We start from the raw sequence: 23,885 nt of genomic DNA, 5'->3' as shown, positions 1-23,885 counted from the left end.
TGAACGTGGCCAAAATGAACAAATATATCCCATGCTGCGGTTAACAACACGTACTGAACTTGGCTTAAATGAAATGATCCGGTTATTGCTTTTATGGAAACTCGTTCTCTCTTGTTTACTCTGCACGTATGTGCTATGTTTTCTTTGAGGCATGTAACTAATTGTTTATTATTGTTGCTTTTGTTCAGTTTAATTCTCAGTCTTGACCTCATCTGTATTCTGGATAATCCATGTTCTCCTCGTCAAAGTATACATAACCTTTGTTTTCCTCTTGACTGTGTGTGCTTGTTTGCGTCCGTGTACGTATGTGTATTCATTGTCCCATGGGGAAAACATTTTTTCATGAAATTAAGCGAAAACCTCGATTTCTTTCCTCACCGTTTTAAATCGTCTATCATTATATAATGTATACTGTTTGTGCGCGCTTTCATTTTATTTATTTTGAACTTCAGAATCGTGTGCGTTATAAAACCTATACATTCTCTACACTGTTATGACTAATACAAGAAAGTCTTCTTCCCAAGCCAGCTTTTATAAATTGTATTTCTTTGTTAATGTTTTAAGGACAAGTAAAACATTAAATAAAATTTAAACTTAAAAGAAATATAATATAATATTATTTTACCGAGTATATAGTTTTTTGATTCGTGAAATGTATAGATTCTGAGAGTCAATGCTTTCAGAGATGTTAAAAACTAATGACGTCTCAATCAGTTTTAAGAGACATTATAGTGGTTTTCTTTGAAAGAAAACAAGAGATACCAGTGAAGATCTGAAGAGGTTATATGTAGATATTTTGCAATGAAAACAAGAAGTCGAAATGTGTCAACATATTTGGACACAAGGACGAATACGGCGCCCAATTCCCGACTCGAACGAGACGAACGCGTTAATATTCGATTCGAATTCTTATAAACAACCGATTTTAATGTTTAATGTAATTTCCATGAAGTTATGTCGAGCGTGCTCTTATTTCTGATATCTTTGCCTGCAGCCCGTCTTCCACAAAAATAAGGCATCCGTGAAAAATTAACAAAAACAATGTTTATCATTCTACAATTAAACGATGAAATAATGTTACACAGATACCAGCAGAAGATAAGAAATGTCGCAAATACGTTGCATAATCTGCAGCAATAAATAATTATAACAACACGTCAAGTAAACAGAATAAAAAAGACAATTACGTTTCTTTTTTCCAGAGAAGAAATGGACCTAAAATACACTTCAACTTATATTAATGTAATTAAATAAATGTTTCCTTTAAATTTAAATGAATGAAATACATGTTTGTTTAAATTTCAATATATTAAATACATGCTGGGTATACATTTAAATTAATTTAATACATTTTTTATTTAATTTTTAATGTAATTAAATACATGTCTGTTTAAATTTGAATTAATTAAATGCGAGTTTGGTTTAAATTTAAATGAATTAAATACTTGTTTGGTTTCAGTTTAAAGCACAATGATAATACTGAGTTGTTGCAATTATTTTCTTGTCTCTTAATTATTTTCAGGATTTTCTTGTCACGTGCGTAGTCATAGTGATTCAGTTTTTGGTTTTATCACTGAAATATTCTCTTTAAACATTGGCTTGGCACAACGTTAATTTGGAAACAGAAAACAATAACGTAAAGGATCCAAGGCGAAATATATTTTCTTTATTCACGAATAAATAAAATATTTTTTAAGAAATATAAAAAACACAAATATGAAAAAATGTTGTTTTTTTTCTAGTAAAAAAAAATGTATTGCTAAACACATATTTTGGCGATTTCTTTGATTTTGTATATTCGAAAATAATTCATCTCACCTTGATCCAAAAACATACATTTGCATATTTTCGGTTATTTATCCACTGGTTTAAAACACTTCCTCACGGGATGGACAATGCGGGATAGATCAAAAGAGTTATCCTGCATGTCGCACGAGAGAACTAATAGAAAAGAATCCACGGTGATTCAGTAGGTGGCATGCCTGACTCAAGACGGAAGAAAGTTGGTCGAATCCCACCATCGGATCAAGCCAAGTTGCCTACCGTGTAGTGCCGTTTATTAGGAAAGCACTTCAATCCATATTTTAGCAACTAAATAACCCATCTGTTTTGCAGTAAAGTAAGACACCGAAATGCCAATCTTTCCCCACTCATAATCATTTCCAATCCCCGTCTATCAAACACAAAGATATGCATCGGTAGTATTGAGATGTAACACCAATTTTTAAAACACTTCCATCCCTCTATGGTTTCAAATTTATGTCCTCGGTGGTATTCATGATACAGACATTTATGCGGATACACACAACTCCACAAATGAACAAACAAAAGAACAAAATGCACGGCGAAATCATGTCAAAAAAGATACAACCTTAATGATTAGAACAAAACAATCGCATATCTACCAGAACTAAGGATACAACAAAGTCCTGAGTATTGGATGTCCCTCGTTTTTGTTCATTTTTAAGTGTCTGAGAATGATTAAAGTAACTAATTACTGATAAACATAATTATATACCTAAAGTATAATTAGGAACGAAACAATTTAATTGAGATAAGTATTGTTTCATTCATATGAGTTAAAATAATGAATAAAGATGTAATAAATATTTAAAAGATGCTAAAACTCACAAAATAATACGTCAGAAAAAGAAGGAAAATATAATTTGCCGCTCATTGGAATAGTTGCTAGATAATGAGATGGCGATTACAGATAACACTAAAAATGTGGCCACGATTCATCTAAAGATGAAACAAAATGCTTAAGGTCTTGCTTCTAATTAACGCAAGGTTTTCCTAATATACTGTCTGACTTTTGTTTCAACATACTGGGCACACGTCATTTGATTCGCAGCAAGTATTCGTGTAGAATGGATTCTGACTAAACTGGTCTCGTTTCAAACACTGTATTATCGTAGTAGCAGTCTGAAATGCAAGGAAAAAAAAGACAGGTGTTACTTCAAAATGGTCTAAATAAAATAAACCATGAAATTGATACTCTAATGATTTGAGTCCATGTTAATGTACAGTTGACTGCTGTCCAGATAAAGGTCGACATTATGTGAACGATTTAAAACTCAAATGCAGTAAGTGTGCTGACGATATATAATAGCTAATCTAAGAAATGAAGTTACAACAGTTACTGAGTAATATATTGATTCACGTATATCACGTAGACTAATATATTCAATTACAAAAATCTTATTCTCATTACGATGATTATATTGCACTACAGTCCGTTGCTAACCAAAAGGCTATGCCGGGTAGGTTTGATTAAATAGAATTTGTTGTAGGGTTTTTTAAAAGACAATAGATATAGAGAAAATTTCACAAATTTAATTCAAACATTACATTGTGTCGAGTAACAAAGCCACGAGTAACGGTACGCAGAGCTTCGACTTCAAGAACAAAATACGTTTCTGAATCTATTTAAGATATAGTACTCAAAACTCATGTATTATTTTATTACAGATGTGAAGGTTGCAAAATTCATGGATACTTTTATTACAGATGAGAAGGTAGCAAAACTCATGTATTCTTTTAGTACAGATGTGAAATCTGCAAAACTCATATTATTTTATTACAGATGTGAAGGTTGCAAAACTCATGTATAATTTTATTACTGATATGAAGGCTGCAAAACTCATTTCCATTAAATGTTCGCATTATTTCGGTGTCGATGTAGTTAACACAACAACCAAGCAAACCGTATTACTGCATATAATTGTTCCTCAAATATTGTAATTCTTTACATGGACACGTTTACTGCGAGAATTGGTACTGCAAATATTACTGGAGTAGAGCATCAATATATGGTCTTATCTGACAGCATTCCGTCGTGTCTGACAGTGTTCAGTCGTATCTGACAGTGTTCCGTCGTATATGACAGTGATCAGTCGAATCTAACAGCCTTTAGACAATAAGATCTTAAACTAACGGTTATAATAAGTGTTCTAGTTTTTATTTTTATTTTGCTGTTTCTTCGTCCAAATCTGAGTTACGTAGCCTTGAGAATCGGTGGTCTCGCTCGGTGACAGACGCTAACACCACACTATGACAGTGATTTTATTTCAGTATTTCAGTTTGCAATCAGCAGTATCACATGCCTGATTTATCAAAACTTTACAAACTAAGGGAAGGGTATAACCACTTTCAATAAGCACAGACGTCAACCGGATGACCATACGAAAAAATCTTATTGCCGAGTTAAAAGCACATGGTTGTCTCGACAAACAAATGTTTTAAAATAATTCACATTTGAGAAAACCTATTGATTTAAAATTTCAAACTTTACCGCAACTTTAAAATCGTTGTGTTATTGTTTGAATTTTTATCACATTCCAACACGGAAACTTTCCCCTACTGACAATGTTGGCACATGTAACGTGTTTAATGTTCTTAAGGTGTATAAAGAAACAGAGAGAGAGAGTGAGAAGAAGAAGAAGAAGAAGAATAAGAAAAAGTTGAAAACGATAAAGAAGAAAGTAAACACGAAAAATTACTCAGATATTGAAAATATATATTATCTAAGGGAATACATATTTTCTAAGTAGAAATGAAAGTGATTACAAATGTCATATCGCCACTGTGGCGGTGCCGCTTTTAAATTGTTCTCACGCTGATATATTTGATACTGATTCTATTATTAAACATTGAGTTAAAGCTCTGTAGGGTTACCATAGCAACTCAACAATAACCTGTCATGGCATAAAATTAGTCCATTATAATTATTTTGCAGTATCGATATATGAGAGCGTGCATACAATGCACTTCTACCTAACATTATTCATAAAGGCAATACCTACGCTATTAAAATGTTGAATGATTTTACCAAAGTATTAATAATTGTATGGAACATCTGTCTGACTATCATCCAGCAAAACATGAATCAGTCAACACTCGTCATAAATAGACTATATCATCACCGAGGATACGTAGACTAAATTACCATCCAACGCAAATAGACTAAATCATTCTTACATATTGTCTCACGTTTGTATGGTACTATTGAAGCAAAGAAAGAAATGAAGAATGGTATTCTCATTTGATTAATATGCAGAAACGTTTTCATGCTTCATATACGAACATGCGTGCACTTAAAGCATTGTTGACTATACTTTATCTAGAAGGATGCTTTATCATGTACATTTCTGATGATTAAATGTTTAGTGCTTTGCTTTGATTTTTGACGCAAACATTTCCATCCTAAAACTTAATCAAAATGTTTTTACCTAATCCAAAGAAAAGATAACTGTTTAAAAGAATAAGATTCCAAATAATAATAAAATAATAACAAATAATAATAAAATAGAGAAGAAAGTCTTACCCCTGACGCTGAACACAGAGATTGCATGTTTTTGGACACAATCGTACTGCTTGATCTCTGTTATTATCACAGAAACCATATCTAGCCCAGGTTACACAGGTATCCTTGTCGTCTCTACAACCACCTAAATAGTATAGATAATTGACTCATGGTTTGTTCACCTCCATGGAAACAATTTTTAAGAAATATTAAAATGACTTCAAAAGAACAAAACAAAGACTAAGCATGGATTAGAAGACATGTATTATTAACGTATCAGCTTGTTCAGTTTATAGTTCTCAAAGAGGTAATGCTTTATGTAATACAAATCTTAGCCGTCGCCACCCATGCCATAATATGTACAGATCCACATACACACCCATGCCCAAAACAACACAGATATTCAAACAAAATCATGCCCAAATAAACACAGCTACGCATACACACACACGTCCAAACACAATAACACACTTATACATTTGCAACAGTCACTCTTAGCCGTGCCACCTATGCCAAATACACACATATACGCACTCAGACCCATACCCAAATACTAAGATAAACTTACACACTTGTAACAGTCACACTTAGCCGTAGCTACGCATACGGACATAGTACACAATTAATTTTACTATATGTTCTCTACATTTGTTTCTCAGTACTGACCTTTCCACTGTGTGACAATCAATGCAAATCATATGTTAATCTAAAATACCTTCAAAGATGACTTCACGGTGAAGTTCTTGTCAAAGGTTGACCTGCTCTTTTTTTAGATTATTGACTGTCAACATAACAGCATGTAACCAGAACACGAATTTCACTTCCGGATCATCACCAAGGCCTTATTACTCACTGTGCACTGTCGCCAAAATACATACAGACAACAACACCCTGAGCTCATATTATCAAGAATAAACAGTTACCTTTAAATCCCTACCAAAAATGCATAAATAAAACTCTTCTATCACCACCAAAATGAGAGAGGAAAAAATGTTCTAAAAATAGACTAGAACTACATTCGTGGGTACTGAACTGGAAGTATTAATTGTGATGTAATTCCATACCCAAACAGACACAAATGTGCAAACGCACTCATGCCTAAGCACGGAGACAAATTAACACACTTGTAAATACAGAATGAACCGCTGCCATCCACGCCGTGATAAATACAGATCCGCATACACGACCATGCCAAATCACACAGATATACTTAAATACCCGAGCCCAAACACATTGATACACTTACACATCCAATCCCAAACATACAGATACGTTTTCGCTCCCATTCCCGAACTCACCGATACAAATGCATTGCTATGACACTCATCATATCTTACCAGTTGGATCGTCAGCAGGTGCTTCCTCATTCACTTTACTTATCAGTGGTTTTTCATTCGTTGTCTTCACTATGGTATTAGCGAATCGTACATTGCTTGATGTCGACAGACCTTGATCAGAACAATTGCCACATGATTTAGCACAATTTATTGTCACATACTGATTCGTCTTGCAGTACCCTGATTTTGCCCATGCGTCACAAGACCTGCTATCGCTGAGCAGATTTTTACATTCACCTGTTGTGGAATCAAATTTAGAACACGTTAAGCAAGAAATACACGCACACAGAATAAAATGGATGACTAGAAATTACATTAATTAGTTACAATGTTCTCCTGGCATAGGAAAATGCAGTAAATTCAGTGACTAACAAATCTAATTTAAATTCATATTCAATATTAGTATATATTAAAGACTTTCAAACGAATGAAATACACGTTTCTGATGTTGTCGCTACGCAGCACACACACACAAAATGTCAAGCGTGAGCATTGAGTCAACGACAGTGGCTTGGTTAAGTATTTAGCTGAAACAAAGTAATTTACATATTCTTTTATTGAACTCTATCATAGGCGAAATGATGTTGAATTTCTCCAGGATATACATGTACCTGTATAATAAAAACCAACTCATCTCTGTGTTTATTTGAACAGATAATGCCAATATATAATGGATGTCGGTTTTATCTAAATACCAATCAAACTAACTACCTATATTTATATATCTCTATCTATCAATGCATCTCTTTATCTACTTCTGCCTATTTTGGATTTTGAAAATATTGAAACATAATATTCACCAATTGATTTTTGTGTTGTTAGTTTGGTGGTTGGACGGGGTGTTGTCGTTTCTGTCCCGGAACATCTGTCACATGACCTTGCACAATTCTGAATCATCCAGGTATTCGCATTACACTGTCCGGCCTTCGCCCAAGTGTCACATAGCTTGTTGTCCTGATACTTGTTTGTACAAACAGCTGTAAATCAACACATAAAAGTGACCATTATTGTATACAGTATTATGTACATAAGGGAATTAGTTTGATTCTTAACAATGGGTACATCCTGTTGCTGAAGCATTCATCCCCATTTTTACCATTTGCACCATACTTAAAAAAGTATCAAATAGGATATAAACGGTCCATGTTAATCTAACGTCTTGATGCTTCATAGTTAGATAATTAATGAGAAGTTTCTTCCATTTAATCAATGCATCATATTTCACGTTACATTGAAGCATAATAAAATGAATCATTTTGACCTATGATTAGTTTCGTGTCTTCATGTTATGTTAATGTAGATTGTCCAAAAAGCCGTAACTATTGTTTACAACGTTCGCTAGGGAAATCACATATGCCTTCATCTAATTTGGAGGGAATATGAAACCCCAGAAGTAACTGTTCAGCAGTTTGGAATAGGCAAATGTTTAACGTTTGCACGTTTCTGAACCAGCTATGGAGCCAACAAGTTACGTTTAGGCGTATAAGATAGGATATAGGTGGAAATTTATTAGTAGTAAAAGTCAAAAATAGGATATAAACGGTCCATGTTAATATAACGTCTTGATGCTTCCAATTTAGGTAACTAATGACAAGTTTAGTCCATTTAATCAATGCAACAAATTTCAAATTACATTGAAGAATTATGAAATAAATTAGTTTCATATACGATTAGTTTCGTGTCGTCATATTTTTTTAATGTCGATTGTCCCAAAAATCATAACTATTTTTGCAACATTTGCGAGGGAAATCACATATTTGTATGAGACTTAATCTGGTTTGGAATGAATAGGATACTCAAGAGGCAACTGTTCGGCAGTTATGAATAGGAAAATGTTTAACGTTTGCACGTTTCTAAACCACCTATCGAGCCAACAAGTAACGCTTGGGCGTATAAGAACCAGCTGTCGAACCAACAATTTACGTTGGGCGTATCTGAAGCAGATGTCCAGTGACATTTTGTATAGTAGCAAATGTATTTCCATCAAAGTGAGAAACAGCAACAAGTAAACAGAAGGAAACAAACGTGTGCTCGTTGTGTATAGTCTTCAAATTTTCTATAATAAATTATTAATTGTATGACAATGTACCTCCTTATGAGACTTATTTTATTCTCAAGGTCGAGTGGGACTTTACGATCTCGGAGATGGAGACTGCGAGGAAGACTATATACTTGCCATGAATTTGATTTATTCAAACGTTTTCTCATTAAACTTACTTTGTGTACTGTTCCTGGTTGTTGATGGCAATGCTGTTGTAGATGCTGAACTTTTCGTTGTTGAAGTGTTAGTGGTATTGTTGTTACATTGCCCACAGCTCTTCCTGCAGTTCACCAGCATCCAACCAGGGTTTTTATCACATTCCCGACTTGCGGCCCAGATATCACATTCAAAGTCATCGTATAAATTGATGCAACCTATTTAAAGAATGTAGTATTTTCATTAAAAAATCGAGATGTTGGACAACGTGTGCATTTTGGTGGAATGTTAATCAAGTTTTAATAATGCAAGGTGCCAATATAGGAAGATCCCACAATTAATGAAATCAACTCCACGAAGCAGACAAAAAGGGACCCTAGCTTGATCATAAATGAAATCTAGTATAACCACGATTGATTATAGCAGGTTAATATTTCAAAACAAGTTGGCGATAGACATTGACAGTGGAAGCCGAAGGATCCATTTGTAATAATAATAATAATAATAATAAGTAAATAAAAATATTAACGAAATTAATTAAATAGAATAAAATTATAATACTAATGACAAATAAAATTACAAAATTATTATAATATAATGACTATAAATAATTTAAAATTAAATTTAGATTCTAATTTTAAATTTTTATGATTTAATCAATAGTAAATTAAAATTAAAATAAATATACAATAAGTATGATATAGTAAACAATTATATAATTCAGGGGCTTCTTAAGACAAGACAGACTTGTCGTCAAAGACTAATTTCCAAAACTAAGCATTGACGTTAGTAACGGTTAATATCGCATGTTACACAGAAGTTATTATTCTCAAATAGGTGGAAATTTATTAGTAGTAAAAGTCAAACAATAAACGTGGTGTTGTAGAAGTCGTATTTTACTATCAAGGTAAAAGTGCAGAATTAATGACCTTCCCATTCGTTTTCTTCTTAAACAGCAGATCTCAAAATTTAACAACATATGTCGTGGTAAACTGATGCTATTCTATTCGTATATAGACATTTCGGTTACAACACACAATACAATTTAGCACATGTATTTTCACTCAAGACACGTGGTTTTATTTTATTGATTGCAGTGACTGCCAATAATGAACAAAAACTACAAGGCACATGAAGTTTTTGACTACAATGAAACTTGAAGTCTTTGAAATCAACTGAGTACATATTTTCTATCCAAGTTGTTGTTGTTGGTGTTATAGGGTTTAAAGCCATTTTTCATCACAATATATGATATACATGTCGGTCTCTATAAATGTTGGAGGATGTGGGATGAAAACCCCAGAAAGAACCACCGACCAACGAGAAGATACTGACAATCTTTCTCACGTACCCTCACTGGCCGAGACCGAGACTCGAACTTACGCAGATGTGTGATGGTACTATCAAGATACCCACTTGGAAGAAGTTGATGAAGACGGAAAACTTTAACGCTTGGGTAATAATTGCATACTCGTCAGCTTCTGAATAATTGTCTTTCATGTATTCGTATGCACCAGGACTGTTATACGGATCTTAAACGCAGAAAACTACAATCTAATCAGTAATGGGCGGATAAAGGATTATTCCAAAAGGGCTTCTAGTGACTGGTCAAATGGTCTGGGTTTTTGAAACTATAAGTATACTAGTTTAACTGGAAAATCAAAACCGGGGGGATGGGGGCAAGTTAGAACCAGTCGAAATGTAAAAATATAGTGCCAGCACAATGGCATCAAGCCCGATTATGCATTCTAGTAATTTCCTACCGGATAAAGAACATTTTCCACAAGCTCTTTGGCAATTTGGTACCATCCACGTTGGATTCTTGTCACATTCCCCTGCCCGAGCCCAGCTCTGACACTGAAATGCGTCGTGCTTGTCTGTACAGTTTCCTGAAAAGCGGAAGGTTTATTTAAAACCCGGTGTAATATGTTATGCAACACTCAGAAAATAGGCCACGTTTTGTATATCTTATATTTTTCTTATTAAGTTGTATAACAGTAATACTAAATATGCTTACTTCTTTGTGATGCATGTTTTAGTTTTAATCTTTTTCTTGTGTCTTTACTCAAATTTATTTTAACCACAACTCTGGTGGGAAAAAAATCAAGAGAAGCGATATTTTCTTACAATAATGGAGGCATCATTTTAAAATCTCCATATTATAATGTATTTTTATTATTGTTAGAAAAATTAACTTTGACACTTCTCTCGTCTTTCCATTCCTGATAGCATCATTCTTTCACACTTCTTTTTTAAAGGTAACTGATTGAAACTTTTCCCGGAAGTCGGAGGAATGTATGTATGTATGTATGTATGTGTGTCTGTATGGATGTATGTATGCACAACGGCATATTGATACGATAATGACTCTAGAGTGCCAATAAAAAATAGCGTTCTAAATACAGAGCCAGGAAATAGGTGGTATAGTGTCATTGTTAAGCTTTTGGAAAAATGAATATTCGTACTTTTGTCAGTAGTTTCTCGAAATAGTTATTTCATTCCAACTTAAATATTCGTTTCCGATAGCTAGCACTAATATTATGTTCACTTTAAAATAATATAAGGTTGTCTTTCAATACGTCTGATCCAACATGAACATTATTCACTATAAAGATGATACAAGTTTATGTATTACATTGTTTAAATCATTTTCACTAAACAAGATTACTTCCTGAAAATAGTATCATATCAAATTATCCATCGTGACGTAAGTTTAAAACGATGACTTCGACACTTTTTACTGCACATATTGTTTCTACAATTTATTAATTATAATCCAAACAGAATGATATTATTGTTTCGTAATTAACACACCAATATCCGGAGCGGGAGTTGTGGCTGGCTCTTGTGTGGGTATTGGTTTGTCACATGCACGGCACGACTTCTGACAATTTGGAATCATCCACAGAGGATTAGCCTCGCATTCACCTTCGACAGCCCAACGGTCACACTCGATGGAATTACTGTGTTTGTTTTGGCATCCAGCTGGAAAAGTAATTTCAAAATCAGTTACCCTGTCACAATGGCAAACAACACAGACTTCAACGTATTTACCAAAAGGCCAACCAATCGACAAAGTGAAACAAGTTCATTATCGGAAAAGTGGCGAAACGCAAGCTTGTTCCAGGGAGTGAAATCATTTGGTTTGCTCAGACCTTATCCTCACTCGTGTATTAAAATTATAAAGTCATTACTTCCTGAAGATTTTAAATATATTTTTTAAAAAATAAGAAATAAATACTTAATACTTATTGCTATTCTTGACTCAAATTTCTTTAAAGGAAAATAATAACTTTTACGCAATGGTAAAAGTGTTTATATGTTAATATTATACACACTATGTGTGTAGCATAACCAATTAGGGACCATGACTATGTGTGAAGCATAACCAATTCGGAAAAATTAAACTATGTGTGTCGCATAACCAATTAGGGACAATGAAAGTCCGAAGGTTATTTCTGAGATTTGAAGCAACGTTTAAAATAATAAATTTAAGAATAAATTCCCTCCTAATTATGTGATCATTATTGTCTTCTGTATGGGTCCAAACGCTGATAATTGTCCTCAGCACGGTGTTTGTATATTAAAGGAACAAAAATGAATTCTGTTTCTTCAAATTACAATTTCGTCTTTTTTTCTACAATATTAAGCTGATTTTGTCTTTGAAATAGAAAAGCCCTATTTGCGAGAACATAAACGTTGATAGCGGGGAAATTGTATATAATTGTTATTAAGCATATGTTCCGTAATATGGATTTATAAGTTACCTCCATTGAAGAAATGTTCTCACGCCCTTTAGATGCAGTCATACAGACACTTTCAAAGGGTAAATAGTTTGAAACACTACTGTGTATCTGGCCACATCAAAGTAAGTAACAACAAATACAACACAAGGTGATGTAAAACAAAGAAATGTCATGCTAGATGTATAAAATGATTAGCTGTAATTACCCTTGCTCAGTGTGAGAGTATATTGAGACACTTACTTCCAGTGCTACTGTTTGTACATGTCCCACAGCAGTAGTTACTCATCCATTCTGTATTGGTCAGGCAATCACCACGAGTTGCCCACTTCAGACATTTGTCACTGGGATACATTTTAGCACATGTCCCTATAAAAGTATTTAAGTTTGTACTCTAAGCATGTAATCATTTTACTAACAACGGTTAATATTACCTTTCAACAAAAAATGTAAACATTGTAATTTAACAGTTTATTTGCGAAGAAAAGATAAGACCGGTTTTACACACTAACTACTAAACTGATATTTTAGAAATAATTACAATAAATAAAACGCAGCAAATATGAATGCAAACTTCATATTGAGAAATTACACACTGTTTCTTTCATGCTAAAAATCATAAAATCGAATACTTTTATATAGCATCGAGTAATACGATTTGTGTCACGTGTGAGATGTGATGTCACCATGAATGTGCGTTATGATTTATATACTATGAAATGCATTCAAGCTTTTTAAGCAACAGGATGACGAATGTTTATAAATATAGATTCCTTCAGAACGTCTTTACCTGGCTTTCTCTTGAGAATACAAGGACCACAGGCCTTGGCACATGATTTGGTCATGAAGGAGGGGTTTGACTCACATTGGCCGTGTTGCGCCCACACAAAGCATTTCCAGCTATCGCCATACGTGTTTACACCACATGTACCTATAATACAGAACATAAGTCTACAAATAACAGGTAAACACGCATTGAATTGAAGACACGTTATGATAAAGAAGTTAATATGGTAGTATGGGTATATTTTCTCATAGTTGTGTTTCGTGATAATGAACTTTGTTGGGTAGTTGATTGCGAATATTTTGACAAAGATACTAACATTCTATGGTGCAAAGTAGTGCCAGCCCATGTTAATCCATTCTAAAGTGCATATTAGTGTCTATCCATCTTAATTCACTCTAAAGTGCAAAGTAGTGTCTATCCACCTTCCGCCATTCTAAAGTACAAAGTATTGTATATCCATCTTAATCCACTCTAAAGTGCAAAGTAGTGTATATCCATCTTAATCCACTCTAAAGTGCAAATAGTGTATATCCATCTTAATCCACTCTAAAGTACAAAGTAGTATCTATCCACCTTCCACCATTCTAAAGTGCAAAGTAGTGTATATCCATCTTACACCATTGCAAAGTACAAAGTAGTATCGGCCAGTCTTAAAACATTCCGCAGTGCAAAGAATTACCTGTGCATATTACAACATTCTACAGTGCAAAATAGTACCTGTCCATCTTGCAATGTTCCACTGCGCAAAGTAGTGCCTACCCATAATACAACATTTCACAGTGCAAAGTAGTTCCTGATCTATCATTTAGATATTCATCGAGGAAAGGGAAGATTTAGTTTCATCTTACCGTATAAATAATACATATACTCTTAAGTGGAAACTCCGAATTTCGGACTTTGCCCTTCTGACTATTGTATCCTAAAGGGTCAGTATTGCCTTTAGATGGTCAGCAATAAAAACAACCTAAACTGCCTTGCACCTCTGACGTCGGTTTCTGCAATTTTTATTCATTCTGTCACTAAACAATAATTCCCAATACAATTCCTATGATGTCAGTTTTCTCATTTTCTCTTTGTTCCGTTATTTTATCAGAAAATATTAACCCCCTAGAACTTGCCACATATTAAGTAGCTTTTCTGTTTCCTTAATTTTCTCAATAAACTAAATCCATGTGCCTTTCTAATCAAGGTATACATTTATGTATTGCAACGTCATTAATGATAACGGATTTTAAAATGTTGTGGGCGTTGAGCTTCAAATGAAAATGGATATTTTTACAACGTTATGGGTGTGCGCAATCATGTCATATCGATCTCCTAGCAATGGTAATTATATACTAAAGTAATGGAGTGGCTATCTCCTAGCAAGGGTAACTATATACTAAAGTAATGGAGTGGCTATCTCCTAGCAAGGGTAATTATATACTAAAGTAATGGAGTGGCTATCTCCTAGTAAGGGTAATTATCTACTAAAGTAATGGAGTGGTTATCTCCTTGCAAGGGAAATTATATACTAAAGTAATGGAATGACCATCTCCTAGTAAGGGTCATTCATACTACAGCATTGGAATAAGTACCGTGTCTCTCAACGTCCATAGGATAATAGGTGAATGACTATTTCGACATCAGTACTGTTGGTACAAGCTGAAGACTATGAACGTAGATTATTCAGTAGGATGGTATTAAATAAGGTCTAATAAATTTTCATCAACATATACCCTGCACGGCCGATTTACGGCTGATTGTAAGTCACTAAAGATTTCAAATAGCATGTATACATTCCGTTGACTTTATCAGTTGCTTTCAAAAGGAATGTTACTTTTATTATTTCAATAGTTTAATATTTTCCATTGTCTTTTGTGTAGGAGATCGGGGAAGTCACAATTACGTCACTTTACTCTTCTGATTGCTTCAAAACCATTTGTTGATATTTCTGTATCGTGGATTCATCTTCGTATTGTCCTCTCTCTCTCTCTCTCTCTCTCTCTCTCTCTCTCTATATATATATATATATATATATATATATATATATATATATATATATATATATATATATATATATATATCTGAGTGTGTGCGTGTGTCTTCTCTTCAACATACTGCTCCCAAAAAAGTGGAATCTTTATACAAAGGTATGTAGGATGTATGTATACATGGATAGATGGATAGGGTTTAACGACACAGCAGTACGATCCTGGATATTTAGTGCGGAATACGTTTAGATATCCAAAACGGATATACAGAGACATAGACAAATAAGATAAAATTCTTATAGAGTTATGTAGAATTTTGTCTACATATTTCATCTGAAACGTTTCAGACCTTATAGATGAGAACAACATTACGGGAGAAAACCCATCTCAAAAATGTTCCCACTACTAACCGCCTCATACGACATGGAAGTCGAGTGCAACGGGCATATTTCACAACCTCTAGTATGGAGGGGGATACATCTTACGATATGGAAGACGAGTGCAACAGGCACAAACTACACCCTCTAGTATGCAGGGGGATACATTCTAACGAAATAGTAGCAGGATGCAAATGCCATAATCTACTTCACCCCCTAATATTGGGGGGGGGGGGGGGAGAGGGTACATTATTACGACATACTAGAAGGGTGCAAATGACATTATACTTCGCCACTAATACCCAGGGAGATACACAGAGGTTTTAAAAACTCTAAAGCATGTTGAACAAAAGAATAGGAACTCAGTCTGCTGATACTGGGACTTTTATATTTTCCTTCTTGTGTCGGAAACCCATCTTATTTACCAATTCCCTTCAAACAGTAAGTTCAGTTCTTTGTATTTAAAGTCATTCCGTATCATATATATATGTATTACTTATTATTTACTACCTGAAGGTTGTATTCCTCCCCCGATCTGACAGTCCTGAGAGCCATCTTTGCAAACACAGCGGCAGTTTTCATCAATGTAGCCACCCGAACACTGAATGCTTGGATCACACTTTGCTGGAAAAAAGAGGTAACAAAATTACTTTTAATTACTTGCACTTACTTATATTCACGTTTTGTGAACTTCGAATGCTAGTACCACATCACATAAAATATAGGGACAAGTTTATGGATTAAAGAAATATCATTTTTAAATGTATTTTGTTTTCATTTTACAAACCTATTTTGTATTCAATCTGTTTCAAGCATCTTACTTACAACCTGGACGGTATACCGTTACATTTTAAATGTTTGAAATAAAGTCGTTCATTTTTTAAGTAAAACGTATGCCAATATTTAATGTGATCATTGTATTTTAAATCAAAAGTCATCAGTTGAGTAAAGTTGAAATTAGTCAATCGCATTATATTCCTAATTCTGTAATCAGAAAAATTCAGTACTTACCGGGACATTTGTACATTTTGTTTACGATTTCTACATCTGTGAATGACAGCTCTTTCATGTACACTTCTCCTATGCTAGCCTCTTTCTCTGGGTACTTAACACGTATTGTTTTCAACCCTCCACCCTTGGAGAATGCCTGAATGGATGATATAATGAAAATACATTCTACTCGTCTGTGATCTGATACAGGCAAAAGGTGTATGTCCCATATTAGAATCAGTCTCACATGAACACGGTATTGATAAAGAGAGAAAAAAATAAGAAAGGAAAAGAATATGTCGATCATCTGTCCGCCATTTTACTTCCATTCTTTATACATCGATAAATTATGTTGGCCCCCTATGTCTAGTGTGTATTTCTGTCAAGATCACGTCATCCGTGATGTTATCTTGGTCTGAAGAACTTTGGCTGACAAATGACGAGTATGTTCCGAGTGAGATCATCGACAAAAGACGTACCCATGAAACAAGCAGACGGTTACACTAGAGATCAGAGACAATGCTGTAACATGTGTATCTGTATGAAACGTTTACACACACACACACACACATTCACACACACACACACACCAACCAACCAACATAGTATAATCATCTTAAGACGTAAATTAGAGTTCATATATTAATCATAGATGCACTAGACTAGACCAAACGAAGTCTTAAAAAAATCTGGTTACCTTCTTTAAATATTCTAATGTATTTACCAAGCTCCTCGATATGCTACCATATCTCCTTTCTTTAAACCTGTAGTGTGTGTGTGTGTGTGTGTGTGTGTGTGTGTGAATGCGTTTGTGTTTGTATGCATGTTCGTGTACCTATTTCCACACATATATACATTATACAGAGAATACAAGATCTACGAGAGTTGGTTGAGAATATTAAGAAAATAACCACTTACGGTGACACCGTAATGCATTACAGAAGAGTATTCGTAGGGGACATTCATCTGGTCAACGGCCTGTGATGTGTACTTGGTGAACTGGTCCAACAGACCGGGCTGCACGTTGTCCGTAAGGATCTCAACATAATCGTCCCTGTTCGGCAGCTGGTGTTCGTGCACGAGACCAATCGCATGCCCAATCTCGTGTAAGTACAATCCTGTCTGTATAATAAAGATATATATTAAATATTATAATGAGGTTTTTTTTCCCTTTAACCTAATAACCACTCTCCAATCTGCACAGACTTAACAATTCATTTCATAACGATTTTTAGACTTTACGTTAGAATTTATTTCAAGCAGTTTTGTATAATAATCGACTCCTGCATTCCCCACCTTTCATGCATGTATATTGATATTGAAAACACAGGATAGTATATCAGATATAGCAAAATCAAGGCTGCCATTTTGGAAATATTTAGATCAATACAAATTTATCTCTCATGATATTTTAACTTGAGTCCACTTGAAGGGCTCATGGTCCTATAAATGTTCAGTGTAAACTATCTGGACATCCGACTTGTCAGATTGGGACCAACCTGCAGCAGCTAACAAAACCAACATGAACAAAGTATTGCTGTCCAGTATGTGTGAGTTTATACGTGTGTTAAAAACCTAATAACTGGTACTTACATATCTACACCCAGCTAAGGATAAGGAAACCACCTGCTGTCCACCGACCATTCCCAACTGTGAGTAGCAGCTGGAAAGAATAGGAAACGAGTATTAAGTAGCTGTATTTTCCTGGAAGGCAGAAATATAGTGGATATTGCAAACACCCAAAAATGTACTTTTTATTGTGTTACGTGTTTAGGCTCTTACAAAACTTAACTAGAAGAAACAAAAGCGAAGAAAACAAGCTTTGTAAAATTTAACAAATAATTTAGTTCCTTAGAAAAACAAGATACAAATGAGAAAACGAAAATACGTTTCTACAAATCAAATCCAAAAATAATCCAAGGATTAAAAATAGAAGTCATTGTAATAAATAGTCCTAAATGAAACTGAGTTCGAGTCCCGAGGAAATCCAAAATGGAAGGCGACGACATATGCTGTGGTCAGCGTCGCACGGAAGTGTCAACAGTTTTTTGTTGAATTTTCTGAAAATAACATTCCAGTTTGAATTATGTATAACTTTGATAACTTTCTTTGTCCAGGAAATAATTTAGAACACAAGTATTTCAAGGGAAAAATAATCTCTTGGAATCCAAATAATGTGATTAAAAATAAAATAATTAGCCTTATATATATATATATATATATATATATATATATATATATATATATATATATATATATATATATATATATATATATATATATATATATATATATATATCTACAAAGAGAGAGAATGCAATACACAATCGAGTGATTAATTAGAACTTCTAAACTGTCTAGGACCAGTCTAGATCATACGTTTTCAAAAGAGGAAATAAAAGGTATGAAATATCTGAATTTAAAAATCTCTCCGAATATTAATATATGCCTGTAATCACGTCCAATCGAATGAGTTTAATAGCAAATGCTCAAATATTCTTTCTGATTATACAGCAATTCCGAGTTGCCAGATTCAAAAACTGGAGAGATTTCATTGTGTTTTCATCGTCATTGTCTTACCCTTCAGAGTTACGGAAAACGATAACATTGATGTCAGAAGACGCGGCCTCCTTAAATCGTAGACACGTGTAACGCTCCCATTCCGTCATAGCCTGCCGAACCATGTACTGATCTCTCTGATCTATACAAAATACAATGTGTACCGTATACAAATGTATAAGTGTCCCTTTGCTATTGAAATGGCATGTAGAGAATATTGTATGGGTGTTAAATATATATCAAACATTATGACAGCAGTATAATCACTTTCAGTTAGTGGCAAAATTTGTTGCACAACAAGTGTGATATTTTTTTATATACAATGAGCATGGATGTGAAATTCTATTCTTGATATAGCATTGACGATACTTTAATTTCTATCAGATATTGTTATGCAACGTTTGCATGTGCTATTTCTAAACATAAACGGAAACTATGCGATTTCGTCTTATATCCACTATAACGTGGACTTCAGTTGCCCTTTTACTGATGTTTGGGCTTGAGACGTCTTATATCTGTTCCTAAAGTTGTCCGATTTCCGTTACTGTATGTGCCTCAAAGGTCTTATTTCCCTTATTATCTATCCATCTATTGTTTATTTCCGTTAGTCTTCGTTGTCTTAAATCCGCTACTCTGTGTTGTCTAAGTGTATTATTACCATTACTCTCTTATCGTAATTTGACTAATTTCCGTCAATGTGTGGGTCTGAGCAGATTTTTTTTCTCCCTTCAGTGGTTTTTTTTTTTCGGGGATGGGTGGGTGATCCTCTATTGATTGTGTAGGAACCGGTGACGATTGGTACAAACATTAACGGAAATTAGACAACTTGTGCTAACACGCTTCGATAGTGTTTTTGCGTCATAAAGCACCCATCCCTAATCGAAAGAACACATACATTGGTATATGTAAGAAACAATTCGTACGAAATTGTTTGACACTTATTATTCCCCAACAACTATTTTGTCGAACAGAGAGGATTAAAAATATTATAGCTAATTAGGAAACCTTTCAAGGCATATACCATTTCCCTGATTAGATCTATAACGCATGGTTCTTCTTTACATCAGCGTTAACTTACTGAAATGTCCAGGGTAGAAACGATATGGAATTTCTCCGTTTGTCCAACGATAGATTGGATCGCGAATCGCTTTACGCTTACTTCGAATCAGTGTACTGCTGCAAGAAATTATATATATATATATATATATATATATATATATATATATATATATATATATATATATATATATATATGTATATATATATATATATATTGATATATTGATGTACATCCTAGATACATCTACTTCAATTTATGTCGCCGTACTTTACAGAAAATGTACAATATATTCAATACAAATCTGATTTGATCTCTATTCATTATTTTCTTTTGCCATCTTTTTCAAGTAAGTCTGAAAGAGAATTCAAGAAAACGAAGAAGATGTAGCAGATGAAAATGAGGAGGAAGAAAGATGGTAGCGAGGATATGGAGGAAAACATTGTTAATTCCGTTTCTAGTCAGAGAATTGGCTTTTACTAACACGACATTGGAAAATTTTGTCTTCCCCCGACATTTAACATACCTGTTCGATTGATCATAAAGATTGTAGTATTGTTGTTTGGACAATAACATGTCCAGTTCCATAAGGATGCCACCATTTATAGCTTTTAAACTGAGGGCACCTAAAAAAATAAATTCAAACATGCAAATTTAATTGTTAAATTCCATACCGTTATATTCTCTCTCTCTCTCTCTCTCTCTCTCTCTCTCTCTCTCTGATACAATATAAATCTTTAAGAAAATTACTGGAAAATTTTCTTGCTAAAGACCAGTAATTCCCATTCTATCTTGAAAGCTAAGATATTCACCACACAAAATTTGGATATAATATAAATGATAATGTCGATTTTTATTCAAGAAATAAAAAGTAAACAATAGCCAATAAGACCACCCAAGTTTTGAGAAACTCAGATTATTTAGTTTAGATTCGAAGCCTTTATTGAATTGAAAAACATTTTACTGTTTGTGAGGTTCTTAATATGTCTACAGTTCGTGAAGTTCATACTAGAGTATATCTACAGCTTATGTGTTCTTGATTCGCCATTTCTACAGTTTATGAATTTCTTAATACGGGGTTTCTATAGACTGTATTGTTCTTAATACGCCATTTCTACAGTTTATTTGGTTCTTAATACACCATTTATACAGTTTGTTTGGTTCTTAATACGCCATTTCTACAGTGTGTGAGGTTCCTTATACGGCATTTGAACAGGTTGTGAAGTTAATAATACAATATTTATACCATCTTAATACGCAATTTCTACAGCTTGAGAGGTTCCTAATACACCATTTGTACAGCATGTGAGACTCCTAATAGGCCATTTATACAGCATGTGAGGCTCCTAATACACCATTTCTACAGCATGTGAGTCTCCTAATACACCATTTATACAGCATGTGAGGTTTCTAATATACAATTTTGCATAAATCGTATGAGTTTCACCAGTATAAAAATCCTATGTAAGTCCTGACTTTGCATCAAATGATTATCAATCCAGCCATCATGTAGCTATAAACAAACTTTCTATTAAAATTGTTGTTTGATGGAACTGATTCCTCATATTTCACCGTTTTGGTTCGTAATCTATAAATCATTAATTTTCCATTATTGTCAGGGTGATTGGATGTGGCATAATTTAAGATATTCAAAATGTCATCAAACGCGGATTGGAATAGCTGTTGAAAAACATAGATTATTTAGTTTTTGAATCAAAACCTTTTATTAAATTGGATAACATTACACTGTTTGTATGGTTCTTAACAAGGCATTTCAACAGCTTCAGATATTCCTAATACGCCATATCTACAGCCTGTGAGGTTTCTAATACACAATTTCACACAAATCGTATGAGTTTCATCAGTATAAATATCATATGTTATTTAAGTCTTGACTTTGCATCAAATGATCATCAATACAGCCAGTCATGTAGCTATGTACAAAATGTATATTAAATTTCTTATCTACATAGCATAGCTTTTGTATATTTTCTGTTCAATGTTTATAACACTTTTCAAATGCATTTTCATGAAGTAAAACTTTGTTCGAAATTATTGTGTGTAAACTGGCGTAAAACTGGACACTGTTTCTATATTTTTTGTTTTTTGTTGTTTTCTTGTTGTTGTTGTTGTGCCTGATACTTACAGGAAAGTTATCGGGCTGTGATATTTCGGAGACACCTAATGTTGTAATAGATATAAAGGAAATATACACCATTTGACCGGATTGTAATTACACTTTCATCTGAGTTATACCACATTTAACCTACTGTACGATTGATCGTGATACAATTAAGTAAGTATAAAATTAGAATGTATATGTTTGTTACCCACCTTGGAGGCCTCCCATAGCTTCCATAATGAGCTGATCCATGGTTTTGTTAGTCGGAGATTCTCGTCCAAACATGTTTGGAGGGGTAATGTTGTCCTTCTGTAATTCCTCTGGTATTTTCTGTCCATTGCACCAATGCCATATAACAACCTAATAAGATATCAACTATCAACACTTATGACATAGAACAACCTAATAAGATATTAACAGTAAACACCAATTCATACAACAAACTAAAAAGATATCAACAATCAACTCCAATGCCATATAACATAGGAATACAATATCAACAATCAATACCAATGTCATTTGACAACGTAATAAGAAATGAATACTACTCTAGACATAATTGCAAAACAATCATCAAGCAGGAAATATATCTGATAATGAATAAGTTATAATCTTTACATAGTTCTTGCATTCGCAGTACAAGAATAAAGAATCAAAGTTTATTTTTATTTTTAATGTCTCCATGACTAATAATAAGATGACTGAAATTAGATGTAGTCAAATGTAGTCTCACGTCAAATTTATTGACAAGAGACTTCACGTACACCGGATTGACAAAGTACCAGATAAATACTGTGGAATGATCTATTAACTCTGTGATGAGTTATTCTATTAGATTGTCAAAGTACAAGCAATTACCATGAAATTTATCTAACAACTAATGATTTTTCAATTAGATTGTTAAAGTTCAATTTGTAATATAATCATGACACATTAAAGCATGGCACAATACTTACACAGAAAAACAAAAATCCAGCAACACGTAAGTGCATGGCTGTTCGTCCTCTTCCAAGGTATAGATTGGTTCTCTTCTTCTCTTCTGTAATGTAATTTGTTTTTGTTTTGTTATGTGTCTCTTTGTTTATACACCAGTCCTCCTGTAACACTTGACAATTAGTGGTTTCGGCAGTTATCTCTTTTCCTTCTCTATTTAAAGTTCTACAGCGATTTCGATTCTTGGTTCATTATTCCGTCTGTGCTATATCTCTGGCTTTATATACACAGAGAAACAGGATAGGTAACCACAGAAGCAATCCCGGTCCTATGACGTAATTGGATGCTATTGTTCTTTCTGATTCATGAGGATCCGCTTGGTGAACACTTACTTGAATCCGGATAGTGATTCTGTTTGCAATCATGCAAAATATAATTAAACCTTTTTAAACGATATCTTACATAATGTCATGCCACAGATCTATAGAAACGACGTATTGTGTTA

At 33.8% G+C, this 23,885-nt stretch overlaps 1 protein-coding gene across 1 annotated transcript; it reads right to left on the bottom strand.

Moving 5' to 3' along the window:
- Positions 1 to 1,644: 1,644 nt before the first annotated feature.
- On the bottom strand, positions 1,645 to 23,655 carry LOC149800467 (uncharacterized). The gene is made up of 18 exons (XM_089960096.1): positions 23,404 to 23,655; positions 22,660 to 22,807; positions 20,852 to 20,951; positions 20,347 to 20,444; positions 19,290 to 19,410; positions 18,303 to 18,372; positions 17,628 to 17,831; positions 16,731 to 16,866; positions 16,230 to 16,343; positions 13,373 to 13,513; positions 12,826 to 12,951; positions 11,654 to 11,824; positions 10,603 to 10,728; positions 8,860 to 9,057; positions 7,443 to 7,619; positions 6,643 to 6,879; positions 5,327 to 5,450; positions 1,645 to 2,925 (listed from the first exon to the last, which is right to left on the bottom strand). The coding sequence occupies exons 1-18, from the start codon at positions 23,437 to 23,439 to the stop codon at positions 2,910 to 2,912; spliced, it is 2,343 nt and encodes a 780-aa protein (XP_089816222.1). The 5' UTR covers positions 23,440 to 23,655; the 3' UTR covers positions 1,645 to 2,909.
- Positions 23,656 to 23,885: the final 230 nt, after the last annotated feature.

The sequence above is a fragment of the Sinohyriopsis cumingii genome, chromosome 5 (assembly GCF_028554795.1).
Source record: "Sinohyriopsis cumingii isolate HCF-2022 chromosome 5, ASM2855479v2, whole genome shotgun sequence".
In the NCBI taxonomy this organism is placed as follows: domain Eukaryota; kingdom Metazoa; phylum Mollusca; class Bivalvia; order Unionida; family Unionidae; genus Sinohyriopsis; species Sinohyriopsis cumingii.
Note: the sequence above shows the minus strand (reverse complement) of the source record. Positions and strands in the feature narration are given on the sequence as shown.